At 37.6% G+C, this 16,401-nt stretch overlaps 6 protein-coding genes across 6 annotated transcripts; 4 read left to right on the top strand and 2 right to left on the bottom strand. All coding sequences in view use genetic code 12, as the record gives it.

Moving 5' to 3' along the window:
- Positions 1-205: 205 nt before the first annotated feature.
- SPAPADRAFT_137777 (uncharacterized protein) lies at positions 206-952 on the top strand (the record flags this gene model as incomplete). Its single annotated transcript, XM_007374959.1, has 1 exon — positions 206-952. The coding sequence occupies one exon, from the start codon at positions 206-208 to the stop codon at positions 950-952; it is 747 nt and encodes a 248-aa protein (XP_007375021.1).
- Positions 953-1,221: 269 nt separating this feature from the next.
- UGA11 (Uga11p) lies at positions 1,222-2,771 on the top strand (the record flags this gene model as incomplete). The annotated part of the gene is made up of 1 exon (XM_007374958.1): positions 1,222-2,771. The coding sequence occupies one exon, from the start codon at positions 1,253-1,255 to the stop codon at positions 2,720-2,722; it is 1,470 nt and encodes a 489-aa protein (XP_007375020.1).
- A 1,632-nt stretch (positions 2,772-4,403) lies between these two features.
- Positions 4,404-7,598, top strand: SPAPADRAFT_55372 (uncharacterized protein; the record flags this gene model as incomplete). Its single annotated transcript, XM_007374957.1, has 1 exon — positions 4,404-7,598. One exon carries the CDS (start codon positions 4,404-4,406, stop codon positions 7,596-7,598), a length of 3,195 nt encoding a protein of 1,064 aa, XP_007375019.1.
- A 602-nt stretch (positions 7,599-8,200) lies between these two features.
- ADAEC (Adaecp) lies at positions 8,201-9,844 on the bottom strand (the record flags this gene model as incomplete). Its single annotated transcript, XM_007374956.1, has 2 exons — positions 8,201-9,737; positions 9,780-9,844. 2 exons carry the CDS (start codon positions 9,842-9,844, stop codon positions 8,201-8,203), a joined length of 1,602 nt encoding a protein of 533 aa, XP_007375018.1.
- A 3,255-nt stretch (positions 9,845-13,099) lies between these two features.
- SPAPADRAFT_135892 (putative metalloreductase) lies at positions 13,100-14,713 on the top strand (the record flags this gene model as incomplete). Its single annotated transcript, XM_007374955.1, has 1 exon — positions 13,100-14,713. One exon carries the CDS (start codon positions 13,100-13,102, stop codon positions 14,711-14,713), a length of 1,614 nt encoding a protein of 537 aa, XP_007375017.1.
- Positions 14,714-14,820: 107 nt separating this feature from the next.
- SPAPADRAFT_60851 (uncharacterized protein) lies at positions 14,821-16,196 on the bottom strand (the record flags this gene model as incomplete). The annotated part of the gene is made up of 1 exon (XM_007374954.1): positions 14,821-16,196. One exon carries the CDS (start codon positions 15,802-15,804, stop codon positions 14,941-14,943), a length of 864 nt encoding a protein of 287 aa, XP_007375016.1.
- Positions 16,197-16,401: the final 205 nt, after the last annotated feature.

The raw sequence follows: 16,401 nt of genomic DNA, 5'->3' as shown, positions 1-16,401 counted from the left end.
AATATGAGAAATTGAGGCATTGAAATTTTCAAACATTTCAAAGATTTTTCGCAAAAATTTGCAGCAATTACATTTGTTTTACTTTTTATAAATGCCATTCCTTTTCTTTCATATATAAACAACTTTGTTTAACCTGATTAATTTTGGTTTCTATTACCCAAGATCTATCAATCTATTAAGTTTTAGCTATCTTTAATTATTCACAATGCCTATTGAGTTAATTGTTTCTCCAATCATGAAACCCGTTGTCCGTGCCAAATCTATCCTTTTCAGCCCGCATAGAAGAAGTTCCCGCTATGTTCCCATAATTAAAGAGCTACCCGAAGATAATATTTCCCAATATGCTGTATTAAAAAGATTTGGTTCTGGATCCAAGACGTTTGATGTTTATGATACAAATAAAGGTGAAAACCCCACTGGACCAGAGAACCCCGGCTCAAGTGTATTTTGGTTTACACGTTCCAGAGCAGTTAAAGGTGCTTACAGGATGTATTCCCGTTCGATTCGAGGAACTGGACCCAATGAAGAAGACGAACCCGTTGCTGCTGTTAAGGCTGGTCTTCGAGGAAATGTGTTGTTAATTAGGGCTCCAGAAGGTGCTGCTGCCGAATTGGGGTGGCATGTTATTAATCATCGTGTTGATGCTATTGATAGTTACAGAATATTTACTTTAGCCAATGGTAATACGTACCAATGGACTTTTCGTGGTCAATGGTTAGAACAGGTTCATAACTTGGGTGAAAAGGAGAGCGAAGTAAGAGAACGAATTGGACAAGTCACTAGTAATGGGACCAGTGGGTTTACGCTCAAGGTTGACGAGTCAAAGATTCCCAGAGAAATGGCGTTAAGTACTGCCTTGTGTTCCGTCATTGACCAATGGAATACAAACCTTGAGGTGGGTGGAATTTATTATCCGAGACAAAAGGGAAATGTACGTTGGAAGAGGGATTAAGTTTTCTAAGTAGGTAATTAAGTTATGCTGATTATGATTATTGGTATTGTAGAACTACGAAATTATATTTGCGCGTTTTATGAGGCTTTTTGGTTGGGAGCGGAAACCGAATTCCCAAATTGGTGTGGCCATATCTTTTTTTCGCGCTAAGGTATGGTGGGGTAATCTCACTAAATTAAAGATAAAGGTGATCGATTGCCGCGAAGACTTCGGTATTTAAGTTAACTCCTTTCACTTCAAACCAGATTCAATTCAACGACATTTTTTTTATATCTAATTCTCATCAATTCTTACATCATTATGTATAGAGCTGTTAAAAGTAACCCATTAAAGAGAATTGCAACCCAATCAAAGAGGTTCGTTTGTTCCAAGTATTTCCCCGAGGAGCCAATTGTTCCAACTATTTTGTCATCCCATATACCTGGCCCAGTTTCCACAAAATTAAACAATGAATTAGGAGAAGTTTACAGTAATAGTGCCACTTATTTCGTTGCTGATTACTTTTGTTCCATTGGTAACTACATCAGTGATGCTGATGGCAACAAATTGTTGGATGTTTATTGTCAAATTTCATCCATCCCCCTTGGTTACAATAACCCTGAATTGATCAAAGCAGCCCAATCCGAGGAAATGATTAGCGCAATTGTAAATCGTCCTGCATTGGCTTGTTTTCCATCGACAAATTACAAGCAGATTCTTGAAGACGGTATATTAGCCGCTGCCCCAGCTGGATTAGACAAAGTTTGGACAGGATTGAGTGGTTCAGATGCAAATGAAATGGCTTACAAAGCTGCTTTCATGTATGCTCATCTGAAGAAGAGAGGAGAAAATGGATTCACAGCCGAGGAATTGAAATCAGTTATGGAAAACAAAACCCCTGGTGCTTCTGACATGGTTATTCTTTCCTTTAATAAGGCTTTCCATGGTAGGTTATTTGGTTCTTTATCTACTACCAGATCAAAAGAAATTCACAAGTTGGATATTCCAGCATTCCCATGGCCAAAAACTCCATTCCCTCAATTGAAATATCCATTGAATGAATACGAAGCTGAAAATAAAGCCGAAGAAGACAGATGTTTACAAGAGTTGGAATCCACAATTAAGAACTCTTCAAAGAAGATTGCTGCTTTAATCGTTGAACCTGTTCAAGCTGAAGGTGGTGATAACCATGCCACACCATACTTTTTCCAAGGAGTCAGAGACTTAACCAAGAAACATGATATCATTTTCATTGTTGATGAAGTTCAAACCGGGGTTGGTGCATCAGGTAAATTCTGGGCTCACGAGCATTGGAATTTGACTAGTCCCCCTGATATTGTTACTTTCTCTAAGAAATTTCAAGCTGCTGGGTTCTACTTTGGCAACCCTGATTTGCAACCAAAACAACCATATAGACAATTCAACACTTGGTGTGGTGATCCATCAAAGGCTATTCTCGCCAAGGCTATTTATCAAGAAATTGTTAAATCAGATTTGGTAAACCATACTGCCCAAGTCGGGGACTACTTGTATGCTCAACTTAAGGCTCTTCTTGGTAAGTTCCCAGATAAGGTGTCCAATTTAAGAGGTGAAAACTATGGTACATTTATTGCCTGGGATTGTGCTACTCTTGAAATTAGGAATCAAGTATTGTTAAGTTGTCGTGCCAAGGGAGTTAACATTGGTGGTTGTGGTGATGCTTCTATCCGATTAAGACCAACATTATTGTTTGAAAAGAGACATGCTGATATTTTACTTTCAGTTTTGGAAGATGTTCATAAAGCATTGTAAGTAGTTTGTATAGACGTAAAGAAAAATAATAATATGACTGTAATTCCTGAAATTTGTAAAATAGGAGAACCCAGTATATAAGTAAGCATGAATAAGTGCCTCTCCTAATTTTAAGATACAGAAGAAAGTACCTTTCTGCAACGTAATGCTTCAAGAAAGTAGGAATATAAAATTTTGCAACCCCCTCTTTGATAGAGTATACAAAGAAAAAAGAACACTTTTTGGAGGTTCCATTGTTGCAAAATCGCAGCGCAATGCATCAAGCAAACAGCACCAATCTGCGAAAGATGCAAGTGAGAGAAGCCAATAGGTGTACTAGAAGGATGCAAGAGAGGCAAAAAAAATAAAAAAGAAAAGTATCACGTTAAACCATCTCTGGTTGAAGTTTCATCTTCACGATCATTTCAACCTCTGGCACACAATGCCAAGGCAACGGCCGAAACATGCATCGAGAACTCCATCTCCTGATAGTATCAGACTCAGAATTAGTATTATCCCTTTCAAGTAATTCGTGTAAGCTAAACTCTGTAGCGTAGGAGAAGGAAAGCTTCTATTTTTTTTTTCTTCAATTATTTTTGTGTTTCTAATTAACATTAAGATTTAGATTACTGTTAAATCCGCAGATTCTAGGCCTTGTTCTTTTTTCTGCAGGTTTAAGCAGAGTAAACTTACAACTAATTTGGGGAGACGATAGCGCTAACTTTGTTCATTACAACAGGAGAATATCGTGATTACCCCTTAGATGAGTTCATGGTGCCTGAGATTTTATTGTTTTAAAACTGGATGAAGTATTATCGTCCAGACAGACGAATTGATTCCTCGTAAAGAACTTCCCAACTAGGGTAAGTGTTGCGCTTCCTTAGCGGTATTGATGTTGGGATGTTTTCTTTTCCGCAAAAGTAAATAAAGAGCGACCAATTCAGAAATTATTTTTTTTTTTGACTTAGCCCGCCTTTGACGGACTTTATTAATCCATCAAATAAGAATGCAGTATTATCTATACCATCTTTATTGTACGACGACGACGACGACGACAACAAAGCAGCCAGTTAGAAGGTCGAGGCCCATTTAATTCTGGCCCCTGTGAATCTCTTACCCACGTTACAACGCTAGTTCTGTCGCCAAGTACTCGAAATTAGATCAATTTTCCTCAACTGGAGATATATTTATTTTTCTTCTGTATTAGTTGTTAAGGCCCTCGCAGTTGATTTCCTTGGCTAGTCGGCGCCTAATTCGCACCAAATTTTTTTTTTTTGAAGAAAAAGAAATTACTGCTGTACCAATCACTTATTCGTTGCCCCCCCCTCGCATCGCCCCACGCAATATTTTTGGTTGTAGCTAATATTATTGTTTCTGCCATTCTGGCTATTTGAATTTCACTTGGCTTGGTTGTAACAGAGTCATTCCCATTTTGCCTTCACGATTCCTACTTTAGTCTTTTTAAAAATACTTTCCAGTTCCCTTCCCAGTCGTTATATTCCGGAATGTCCTGTGTATTGTTCTAGACAATAGCAGCACCAAGTAGCAAAAAGAAGACGCAGAAGCAGCAACCACAACGTTCAAGTGACTCTGGAGCAAACGGAACACGCAAAGAGAGAAAACGATCGAATAATATTAAGGAAGTATTTCCGACTACTCTCCTTTTGATTTTATTCTCTTTGAAATCATATCATTTTTGAGCATGTTGGGCAGACTATTTAAACAGAACACAACTGGCAACACCCAAAACTCCCACCATTCACATCACCACCACCATCACAGTCACCATCCTCAGTTGGGAAACACAGCCAACCCTTTAAACCCCCAAATTCCCGATTCGACCCTCCTATCACCTTCGGCAAATTACGAAGATTCCTATTCACGAGAAATTTTGTATGGAACCCATAATGCCAACCAATTAAAGCCATACCAATTTAATAATAAACTATTCAGAATCATAATATCCCAAGATGGAGGTAACCTCCGGTCGAAACAAGTACTATATGATTCAGCAGTTGAACCACAATCACCAACAGCATCCACACCTACACAACCAACCACCATGTCCTCCTCATGTTCAAATGCAACTTTGGTATCAACTACAAAATCAAAACCTTTAAATACCAGGAATATCACCACCTCCAAAGTTCACCATAATGTATCTGATTTAAATGACTATATGTTTGGATGCGGATTACCCTCAAACGAAACCCACTGTAATACAAAGATTCATGTTTTGCCTCAAATTAACAATTCAGCCTCCGCTCCTTACAATGCAGTCTTGATAACGCGGTTATTTTCCATCAGTGATTTGGAAGTCTCAGAATGGTCCCCTTTGTCGTCATTATCTTCGCAAAATAATAATTGGATACCGACACCGGCTTTACCAATAAAAGAATCAAATATAAAGAAATATCCATTCAAGAATGGCAAGGACAATAGTACTTCAAAGACAAATAATTTTATTAATAGTAGGTTTTCTATTGGGTTAGTGGTACCATTGGAATCAGTCAACAGTATCACTGATGTAATTTTCAATAATTGGCATGAAATATCGCACTATTTGATTATACTACAGAAATTGGTATACCGGAAACTAATGATACATCTTAATCTGGGATTTAACTATGACAATGAGAGCAATATTACTGGCTGTCAATTTTTGGTTAATAAGCGAATCCAATTCCCAAATTACATTTTACATGGTGACTTTGATATCAATTCCCAATTGTACAAACTCATCAAGTCAATTCATTACAACTTTAATATTCCCAAATTAATAAATTCCAATTATTTAATGAAAACATCAGTTTTGAATGAGTCTCACCAATATAATCCAATGTTGATTAACTGGGTATTGGAGATTCTCAACTGGTTAGAATTTAAAGAAGGTAAACCAACCACACCAAACTACAATTACAATTCATCGTTTCTTCATCTGAATTCATTATTGGAATATGGGTTACAATCCTCCACCCAAAATGTCAACACAAACACCTTCCTTGCTAGTTTGTTGGCCTTGTTGATTCCCTACCGGAAACTGTTGAGTATCAAGCCGTACTACAATGTAGCCAGAAATGTTCGTGAAGTTACAAGGGTTGTTGTAATGACTGAAAACCCAGTTGTGGCAAAGAAATTAGTGTTCATATTGAATGGAATGATACCCAACAATCAAAGGATTGAAGAAGTTCCTCGTTGCACCCAGATGTATGATAGTACTTTTGAAGAAGAAGAGGTAAAATCCGACAAAGATCAAACATTTTCTGTTTCTACATCACCAGAAAAGTCATTATCTCCTATAATGACCAGCACCACCCATGGAATTTTACCAATTCCTATAAAGCAGACTAGTACAAGTGGAATCAACAACGTTTTTTCTGGATCAGGAGACTCATCATCGGATAATTCATTGTCTGTGAAGTGGGAAATACCAAACAAATCCACTGCATCCATTCCAACCACCAACACGAGTAGGGTTGAGACCACAGCGGTGGGAATACCAATCGTTACAACCAGCAGCACAAATTCCACTATTGCACACCCACATTCGGTTCATTCCAAGTCATCGATATCTTATTTATCTTCATCCTTGAACTCATCCTATTCGTCATCACAGTCTCTTTATTCATTGTCAAAGCTAGGAGGTTCATTCATGGACAAGTGGAAGAATTCCTTTGGAAGTGCGAATTCACATAGTAATCCCTTGACTCCAACTCATGCTCCTAGTAATGCACAAGGATATTTTGAAACTGGCGACCAACAATATGGAAGTTTATCAAAGAGAAATTCCATCCAATCACTTAGAACACCTTCGCCAGCGTTAGAAATTGACGAGTTCAACTGGAACCAACATTCAAAGCCAATAAATATTAACACTGGCGTTCTTTCAAGTAACTTGACCCACGTTATTGGTTCACATAAGTTGTCAAGGACACAATCCATGTATGACTTGTATAATATGAACAACTTGATGAATGTCATGAGTGAAGAAACTGACTCTCTCGACTCGTTGAGTGAATCAAATCAAGAATCGACAGCTACTTTGCCACCAACTACAGCACCAATGTCGCCAACACCAGTGACTTCCACCCCAGCTCCTGCTACAAATACATTGGAGATTAAGCGGTCAAAGACTAGTGTATTCACGCCATTGATAAATGACAATTTGATCAAGAATGTTGATGAACATAACAAGAGTACCATTAGACTGAAGTGTCGCTCAATTATGTTGATGAGTAAATACCGGGTCAAAAAAGCGACCGATGATGAAGGAACATTGGAGATTGACAATATTAATTATGACAACAACGAAAATGATGAAGATGTAGTGTTTAAACATAAAGCGTTGTTATCTTCGGTTGCCTTTTCTGATGAATTCCGACCAGAGTTTAGTGTTCAATCTTGTCCTATCAACCCAAAATTAGAACAACAAGTTATGAATGCCATGAAGAATGATTTATTATTTTATCAAAACAATTGCAATTACGATGCCATAACCACAAGAACAATATTCATTAGCTTGCGAGCACGTGAGATCAAGTTGATTGAAATGAATCTCCAGAACCCGCCTTCTACAACCTTGTCCTCAGGCGGTGACAGTGCCATGACTGGATCCTCACCAGTGGCTTCTTACATCAGTGAACAAAGCAATAAAGCCAATGCTAGTAGGAGAAATTCATCTACTAGTAACAGTTACAGAACGAGAATTAAGAAGGTGTACACGCCAACTAAGAACTTGGGAAACCGCGAGTTGATTAATAAAATTGAACAAGTGTTGGATGAAATGAATCAGTTGTTTACTATACAATTGCAATTATTTCAAGACAAAAAGAACAAATCCAGTGGGATTGACTTTCACAATAGGTTATCGAAATTGGTTTTGAGCTTGTTGGAATGAGGCTGTGGTATTATTTATTTAATTATTTTCACTATTGTATTTTTAATTCTTATTTATTATATATTTTTTTAGGTTTAAGTCCATATACATAAGGCGAACAGGCACTTTTTGTGAATTATAATAATTACAATAATTCAGACTCCTATTTTAGGTGAAATTCACTAAAGTGAAATGTAGTGAAATTACACTAAAATTTCAAACACAAATCTCTTGTGATATTTTTTTTTTGCAGCCGAAGCAGCCGAAATGAAAACCGCCTTAGCGATTTTGGCAGCCACGGCCGAGAATGACAATCTAGCCCTTCTAAGGCGGCCACCGGCAATGAAATCATCCGGCTACACTCCAAATTCCTCTCAAACACTTCAAACCCCACTAGTTACACTTCAACCATCATCTACACTTCATGTATCATCAAAACATTATTTATAAAATACATATACACACCTATTTACCAAACATATAGTTTCTGATTTTACATATGAAAGCGAGCGGAAAAACACGTAGCAACTATTAAATACAAACCATTTCCAATACAACTAGTTGGTAATAAAACATTAAAGTATAAATAAGCTGGTTTGAAAACCGTAAACCTTTTCTATAATCTATAATCCAATATTGGTTGACAACATTTGGGGGTTGTACTTTTGATCATTTGAGAAAATGTCTTCAGTAGTACTATACCCAAGGTTTTCAGGCGCACTCAAGGTCCCCACCATAGCGTTGCTGGCGAGGTCACTTGGGCCAATTTCAAAAGTAACATTAGCGTGACTTGGACCTAAGCTTCTCGACAACTCTGGATAGATCTCACGGCTCAAGTCGTACTCAGGGGCAATGGGATCAAAACCTTGTTGATGGGTCACTTGAGGATCAAGTAAACTTTGCTGAGCTGCAGCAACACCAACATTCAAGTCAGCAGGAAAAGTGTTACTCAAAAGGGCCGATGTTCCTGATCTGGATAATTCTGGTAATGAAAATGCCCGGGAAGGAAAAATATCGTCGGCAGATGTGGCTGGAAGGTCTCCATAGGCTGTAGTGCTAGAGCTAGTCTGTGTCATTGGATTTAATTGTCTTTGCAACTCGGCAGAAATATTGAGATTGGGAATACTTGTAGCTGAGCCTTGAGAATCAAGTGCTTGAGTAGGTGAAAGTGTTGTATATTGGATTGATTCATTGGGTGGAGTTATCATAACACTGGGATTGGTATAAGTTTGTTGAGATAACTGTTGAGTAGGACTGAAGAAGTCAGTCTTGAATAACATTGGAGTATTTTCCAACTTTACCATCCTGTAGGGGGAATTTTGTTGTAAAGGTGAAGCACCTAGGCTACTCTCACCGTCTTTGATGGAAGACACAGGACGTGATTGGCTGTTAGAACTCATAGGAGGAGAGTTATATACTGGAGCTTCTTGGAATGTGGTATATTCGCCACTCTTTTCAACCTTCTTGAGGAAATCAAAACATTTATCTCCATAGGTCTTTGGGGTTAAACCAGTAACTGATTTAAACACTCTATGAAAGTGCCAAGCACTCAACTTAGACTTGGCAGCCAATTCTTTAAAACCAAGTACACCGCCTCTTCTCCGTCTTCTACGCTTCTTCTTGCTACCACCAGTGGAGGGATTTCTATCTTCAACCTCGGGAGAGGTGACAATCCTTGAATGTGGTTGGAAAACACTGACGGCCGCAGCTAGCGCCAAGTGACGACACGCCAAATCAACTAATCTATAATGGTCGGAATCATTCTTCGACAAGGGAGTAGATTCCAAATCCTTGGAAAGTTTTCCCAGGGTGTTGAAAATAGGCACCGAGTACCTATGTTGGTAGCTGCCCTCATTACTGATAACGTTATTGAACGTCTTAAGAATCTGTTCTTCGTTGGCTCGCTTAGTTTCCAAGATATTCTCTTTAATTTTCTGGGTATTATACTCTTCATCTTCATCCAATAAAGGAGGCATAAAGCCAATTTGGTGATTAATAGTTGAGACACACTTGATTAACAAGTCAACATCAACAATAGAACTATGACATGGGTCACAGAAATCACAAGCAATATAGCCCAACTTGAGGGCGTCTGAAGCAGTATCAGTAAACTTAATTTCTTGTCTTAAATTTGTAATAGGGTAGGCATCACAATCCGGTCTGCAAAAGACTTTTTGAACTTTGTGGCATACATAAAAGGACCCTACTGCAAAGGGGTCACTGAACTGATAAGCTTTCCACTTGTTTGCATCTAATGAGTAAGCCATTTTTATTTTCTATAAAGGAGTTAAAGTCTATCAAGTTGTTGCTTTGGTCGAATAAGGAAAAGGAACAAAATAAAAGGGTGGTATGAAATCAAGTTTTATAACTTTGGTGAAATAAAGGGGAATTTAAATTAGGGATTGAAAATAATGGAAAAAAAAGGTTCGAATCTTACAACTAATGTATATCAGCGTAAGAAAAAATATTATTAATAATTTATTAATAATTGACAGGATGTGCAAATATGTGTGGGTAACAAACTGGAAGTAACGGACCTAAGATAAAAGGGGGATGTGACAGGAAGGATCTGGTATTCTTTTATACCCTGCGCCAACGCTTATATTCCTAATTCGTTCTGTGAAGGAATTATTTTTTTCCATTGTATTAGTTATGATGTAATTTTTTGAGGGGGGAGGCGGCGCTTTGCTAAAACGCTAATTATTTTTTTAACCTAATTCATCCAACAATTATTTTTTAACAATTTTAAATATTATTTTTAATTTTCCTTAAAAATAGAATTTTGTCACAGGATAGGCGGGTTTTACACCCCCCCTAGCCTCTGAGTTGTGATGGCAAATGAGTGCGTACCTGAATATTTGTGAAATTCCACAGGTTACACATAGATACCGGTTATTGTTGATTTAGGTACATTACTTAATGGAACAAATTTAAATTTTGCATATTATTAATTGGAGCTTAAATTTACAATAGAGTTTGATAAATAGAGTGAGGGGGTTCACCAACGTTTTATGCACTATGCACAATTTTGCAATTCCATTTTTTCTAAAACTTGTAAAGGCGAAACTAATCACGGCTCCGATTAAATTAAAAATAATAAATCTGTAATTTTAATTAATTGGCTAATAAATCTTGAGAGGGGACAGCCTGATGATACCCAGATTCGATGTCACTAGGTGCCAGTTACAAATGTGGTAGACGTCATTTTCTTGGTAAAAGGTTCATAACCGGGCAAACAAAAACTGTTTCCCGAGTATCTTCTTCCCGTCCGGAAAGTCTTGGGGAAATGGCCTGTATCTTGTCCCAGGTTCTTATGCAGAAAAATGCATTGTGTGTGACACAAAAAGGGAAACAATCGAAATATTTTTTTGAATGTGCGTTCAAAATTAGTACCGTGCACCCACTAATTTGACAAAGTGATATGCACCAGCGATGATTCAGGGATCAATTAAAAATATATTCTGTTGTTCGGGCCATTCTTTTCTTCTTACCACACAAAAAATAATTCTTACATGCAGTACAAAACTGCCAATCGGTAGAATTATTTTCACCCCTCATTCCTTTCCCAAACCAGAACACCCAAGTCACACGTCAATTTATTCCTAATTAACGTCGCGATCGTATCAGATAAAATCAGCTGACACAAGGAAGGGAACGATTGAATGCGATGGCTGCACGCCATAATGTTCTTCGTTTTCCTCGTCTAATGGTAAATTCATTCTTCAATCCAACTAGTTAATGCAGCGAACGGAGTTGAAAAAAAAAGAAAAGGAACATGGGAAGATTCATGACAATGAACTGGATGCATGGTGACGGTCATCGAAAGAATTATTTCTCGGTAATTTGGCGTATTACATCACTGATCCTGCAGCAACCCTGGTTCATCATTCGGCTGATAAATCGTTATACCCGGACAGCGCAAATATAATCAGATACATGACTTCTCGGGTCTAGCGTTCATGCACTGTCAATTTCGGCAAAACTTGCCAGAGAAGAAGACGTCACGGTTGGAATTCTTGACGCACCCAAGAAAAGTCGGAACAAGGTTGCATGAATTGCAAAAAAATGTGAACCCGACGATGCCAAGTACCGAGTGTTCTATATCCTTTCTAACTAGTGCAAACTAACGACAACGATCTCATATTAGCCTGCATACACAATGATTGATATTTGCTATCTAGCAGCCTATGGGGAGGGGTGAGCATACACAGATTCCGGGTAAAAAAAAACAAAAAAAAAGTTCATAACCATGTTCATAACGAGAAAGAAAATATTCTTCTGCATAGCGCCAATCTAGAACTTGCAACTTCCACACGAAACCCCAAGCAAGCAAGTTCAATAAGATAGATACAAGAAGAAGACTTTTCTTAGAAAATACTATTCAGCCTTAGTTGCTTGTTGACGTCAACAGTGCAAGGCATTCAATAATCCATTCAAGGCAATCAATGAGAATTTCGCAACAAAAACAAACTGAGAGTGAAATATTTGAAATTTAACTTTCGACAATATATGCAAACTTTATCAGTATTTATCGAAGTAGATGATACAGAACAATAGAGAGAACGATGTATGTAATTTTACACGTGGTTATGGGTAATTGAGTAATTATATAAACTGTTGGAACCTATTATTTCTGTTTTCTTGCAATTATCTCTAAATTTATTTTAAAGATGGTTATGAGCCAAAGATTGCATCCGAAAAAAGATTTTTACCCCCAATACCCCCAGTTTCTTTGTCCCCCCTTCTTTAACCCACTCCCAAATTAGTATATGTGCCATTGATGATATCACGAATATTTCCTTGCAATGCACAATGTCTAAAAGGGGAGGGGATTCTTTTGAAATTTTCAAGCCAGCCGTTCTCTTATACGAATTTGGAGAAGGTTGCCAGTACTGCGCCGAGGAACACACACACACACACACTTTTACACTGTATATCCGGTATTCCAATTTGGGATGTGTTTGACTCACCTGCAGCTACTTTAGGATTGTGGCTTTGAAAGTTGAGATCATACGATTTGCATAAAACAATTATACAAGAGTTTTTTTTAAAATTGCACCAATACCATTATTAGATATCCAGTTCTTCCGAGAGATATTCCAGCTGAGGCAGGCAACACATTATATGGACAATAAAATCACACATTCACTGGAATTCTCGAGTACATCGGCTCTGTTAAAGCAGAAATTTCCGTAGGATTCTTAGAATTGTAAAAAAAAACTTTTCAAATATTTCAAAAAAGATAAGCCAATATTTTCTTGTGCTATCATTTTTTGAAAGATAACCGCATAAGCAATCGAGGATGTGCCCAAAATCTCAACGTACATAACTAAACGTCGTAATACGTCATTAGTCTCGCTAAATTTAATTGAGATAAAAGAGATGGAGATGGTTCATTGCGTCATACCAAAATCGGGTTACAAAATTTTAACCGTGGAAAACAAAGCAAGGTCGGAGCAAAAAAAAAAAAATACGTATCAACTTACAACCGATTTTGTCAACCAATAATCTACACAGCCGCCATGTCTTTATTGGAATCTAACGATATCGACTTACACCCGAGACATGGAGATCATCATTTTGTCAATGTCAAATATGGCTACGTGATTCTTGCCTTTTCACTCGTTCATATAATATGTCGGCTTGGTTCAAAGAATGTTTATTTGAGACAATGGTCCAGTACCGGGAGCCACAGTAGACTCTTGAGAATGTATAGCTCAATACCCACTTGGGTAGTGATAGCACTTTGGGTATTGTGTATTTTCTTTGTGGGTGGACACCATATTGAAGATCTTAGCGAAGAGTATGTTGTCGTGGCGAAAAGGTATGGGCGTATTGCATATTGTCTAATCCCCTTGAACATATTTTTGATTTTACGTCCTACCAATATTTATTTTTGGAAGATTGGATATTACCTTGAAAACTTGAACTTACATAAATGGTTATCTAGATTGATTGCCTTGTGTGCTACGGTACACGCCGTGACTTACACTGTTAAATGGCTTAAAGAAGGTGCCACTGCAGAAAAATCATTTAAAATATTAAATCTTTTAGGAGTAATTACATTTTACCTTTTCGTGGTTTTGGTGGTTATATCAGTCCGAATCCTTAGAAGGCGCTTTTACAACTTCTTTTATATCTTCCACAATATTACGGCCTGGTCAATGGTATTACTAATAGCACTTCATGCACGTCCTGGTGTCAGCATTATTGCATTATTGAATTTGGCATTATTGATGTATCAACTATATCTCCGATACATTTCAGTGTACAAAGTAGACAATATTAAAGTCATAGATAGCCCTGGATCAACATTACAGTTAATCAATATTAATGTCCCCGGGAAGTTCCCAAGCTGGTTACCTGCATCTCACATTAGACTTAATTACTCACGCCGGAATATAAGTTCCTGGGTCTTACCTACTCATCCATTTACAATAGCAACAATAACTGAAGATAATACACCAAATATTTCTCTTATAGTGAAGAAAAATAACTTTCAATTTAATACCAATCAGGATTATCTTCTTACTGGGCCATATCCTTCATTGCCACCACCCTTTTTCAATTCAGCTAAACTGGTTAATATAATATGTGGTGGTTCAGGTATTTCCTTTGGACTTCCAGTTTTCAATTATGTCAAAACCTGTAATACTTTCATTCCCATTAAAATGATATGGTGTGTTAGAAATCAGTCAGATACCTTTATAACAAAGCATTTGGATATGACAGGTGTGCAAGTGTACATTACTTCTATTCTTGATTCTGCACCAGGTGAATCTTCTGGTTCTTCGAAAACAACTCCAGATAGCTCCACTGCATCTTTGCAGCAGCTTCCTGTCTTTGTTATTGAAGATGAAGAACAAACGCACGGATTATTGGATGATGATATCGAATTGCAAACTTTGAACCCAGGAAAGGAAGGCAGTGAACGCCTCCCTGAAAAATCAGCAAATACATTCAACTTAGGAAGACCTAAATTAGATGAGGTTTTTGCTATTGATGACCCTACTACAGTTGAAGATAAGAAAAATTGCTGGGTAATTGCTTGCGGTCCAGATGAATTAATTAAGGATGCAAAAACCTGGGCCAAGGACCGCGAATATGAATTCTTTTTTGAGAAATATGAGATGTAAATATGTATATGCAGATTAATAAATATTGCTATAGAATCAACCATTCAAGTAGACTTTACATGATAGAGGGAGATCTGAGTAGGTATACTTATTTTTTTTTTTTTTTTACTTCTAGTATTAAGGAAAAACTATCCATTTATATGTTGAAGTTTATGTGAATCGATTGCAAATCGTTTCTTTTTAATGCTAGTTAAAAATTAGGGTCGAGCTTGAAAAGTTGCCAGAACTTAGATACAAGTGTAACCACCATCAATTACAAGATCAGAGCCAGTAACATACGAAGCAGCATCGGAAGCTAAATATAAGTATGCACTAGCAATTTCATAAGGCAAAGCCTCTCTGCCCAACGGAACCAAAGACCACATTTTTCCACGTGCTTCTCTGGATAAATGATCATTGAGCCCAGTATCACAATACCCCGGAGAGATAGAATTTACTCTAGCAAAACCAGCCCATTCAACAGCCAAGGATTTAGCAAGGTGCTTAACTGCAGCTTTACTAACGTTATACGGAGTTAAGTTCATAGGAACATTGGCAATAGAACCAGACATGGAAGCAGTTATGATGAATGATCCTTTACCTTTTCTTTTAAAGATTTTACCAACGTGTTGGGCACAATAGTAAACTCCATTCAAATTTACATCCATAAGATTGTGCCAAGTGGTACCATCTTTGTTAGCCTCATCAGTGATATTTCCTGTTTTCCAAACAATCCCAGCATTAGCAACGAAGATATCAATGGTACCAAATTCTAGTTCAATAGCAAGAATGGTAGCTTCAACATTTTCAACTTTCAGCACATCACATTGGAAAGATTTAGTAACTACTTTGTGTTGTGCCCCTAATACCAAAGCCTGTTTGGAACAGTCCACATAATCAACGAGAATAACAGTAGCTCCTGCTTCAGCATATGTTTCAGCAACGGCATACCCTATACCCCTACAAGCACCGGTTACAACAGCAACTTTGCCTTTTAATGATAACAAGTCCATGATATGACGCTTTGGTGGAGATGGTCTAGGAAGCTCATCGGTGAACTCATCGGAAATGTAGGATACAATTGGCACTTGTTGGCCATTTGGTAGAGTCATGTTGATTAATTACTGATAACTAAATTCTCCAAAAAACTACTGATTAAGTTTATAGAAAGAAATATATAAAGGATAGGTTGCTTCATTTATTGGAATCATTCTGCATCTACGAAACCTCCACATTAATCATGGAAAATAAATGGGTGGAGGTGGTTATTGATTCAACCTCCACCAAGTCCACCAAATCCACCGGATCCACCACATCCCGCACTTCCGCGCTTAATTCGCTTAATTCATTTGTCATCAGGAGTACTCGCAGAAATAGGAAAAATTAGTAGGAGTTTGGGCATATAGTTTTGTGCTCCCCGCAAAAATAGCCCTGAGGGTTTAGACGTGATCAATTGTACGGCCATAATTTCATGTGTTATTCCGAAAATTAATACCCATTGAATGTCATATGTAACAATCGAGGTTGAGAAGATTATTTTTTTTTGGTGGACAAAGAGGTGGAGGCACTTTGACTTTTTCCGGTGGGGGAATAATGGTGGAGGTGGGGTATATTTTCCTAGTTAATTCGTCGTTGTATTTCGCCGCATAATTTTTGCAACTATAATGGTGGACAGAAGTACTTACAATATACACATTTTTCTACTAGCC

The sequence above is a fragment of the Spathaspora passalidarum genome, assembly GCF_000223485.1.
Source record: "Spathaspora passalidarum NRRL Y-27907 unplaced genomic scaffold SPAPAscaffold_3, whole genome shotgun sequence".
Classification (NCBI taxonomy): Eukaryota; Fungi; Ascomycota; class Pichiomycetes; order Serinales; family Debaryomycetaceae; genus Spathaspora; species Spathaspora passalidarum.
Note: the sequence above shows the minus strand (reverse complement) of the source record. Positions and strands in the feature narration are given on the sequence as shown.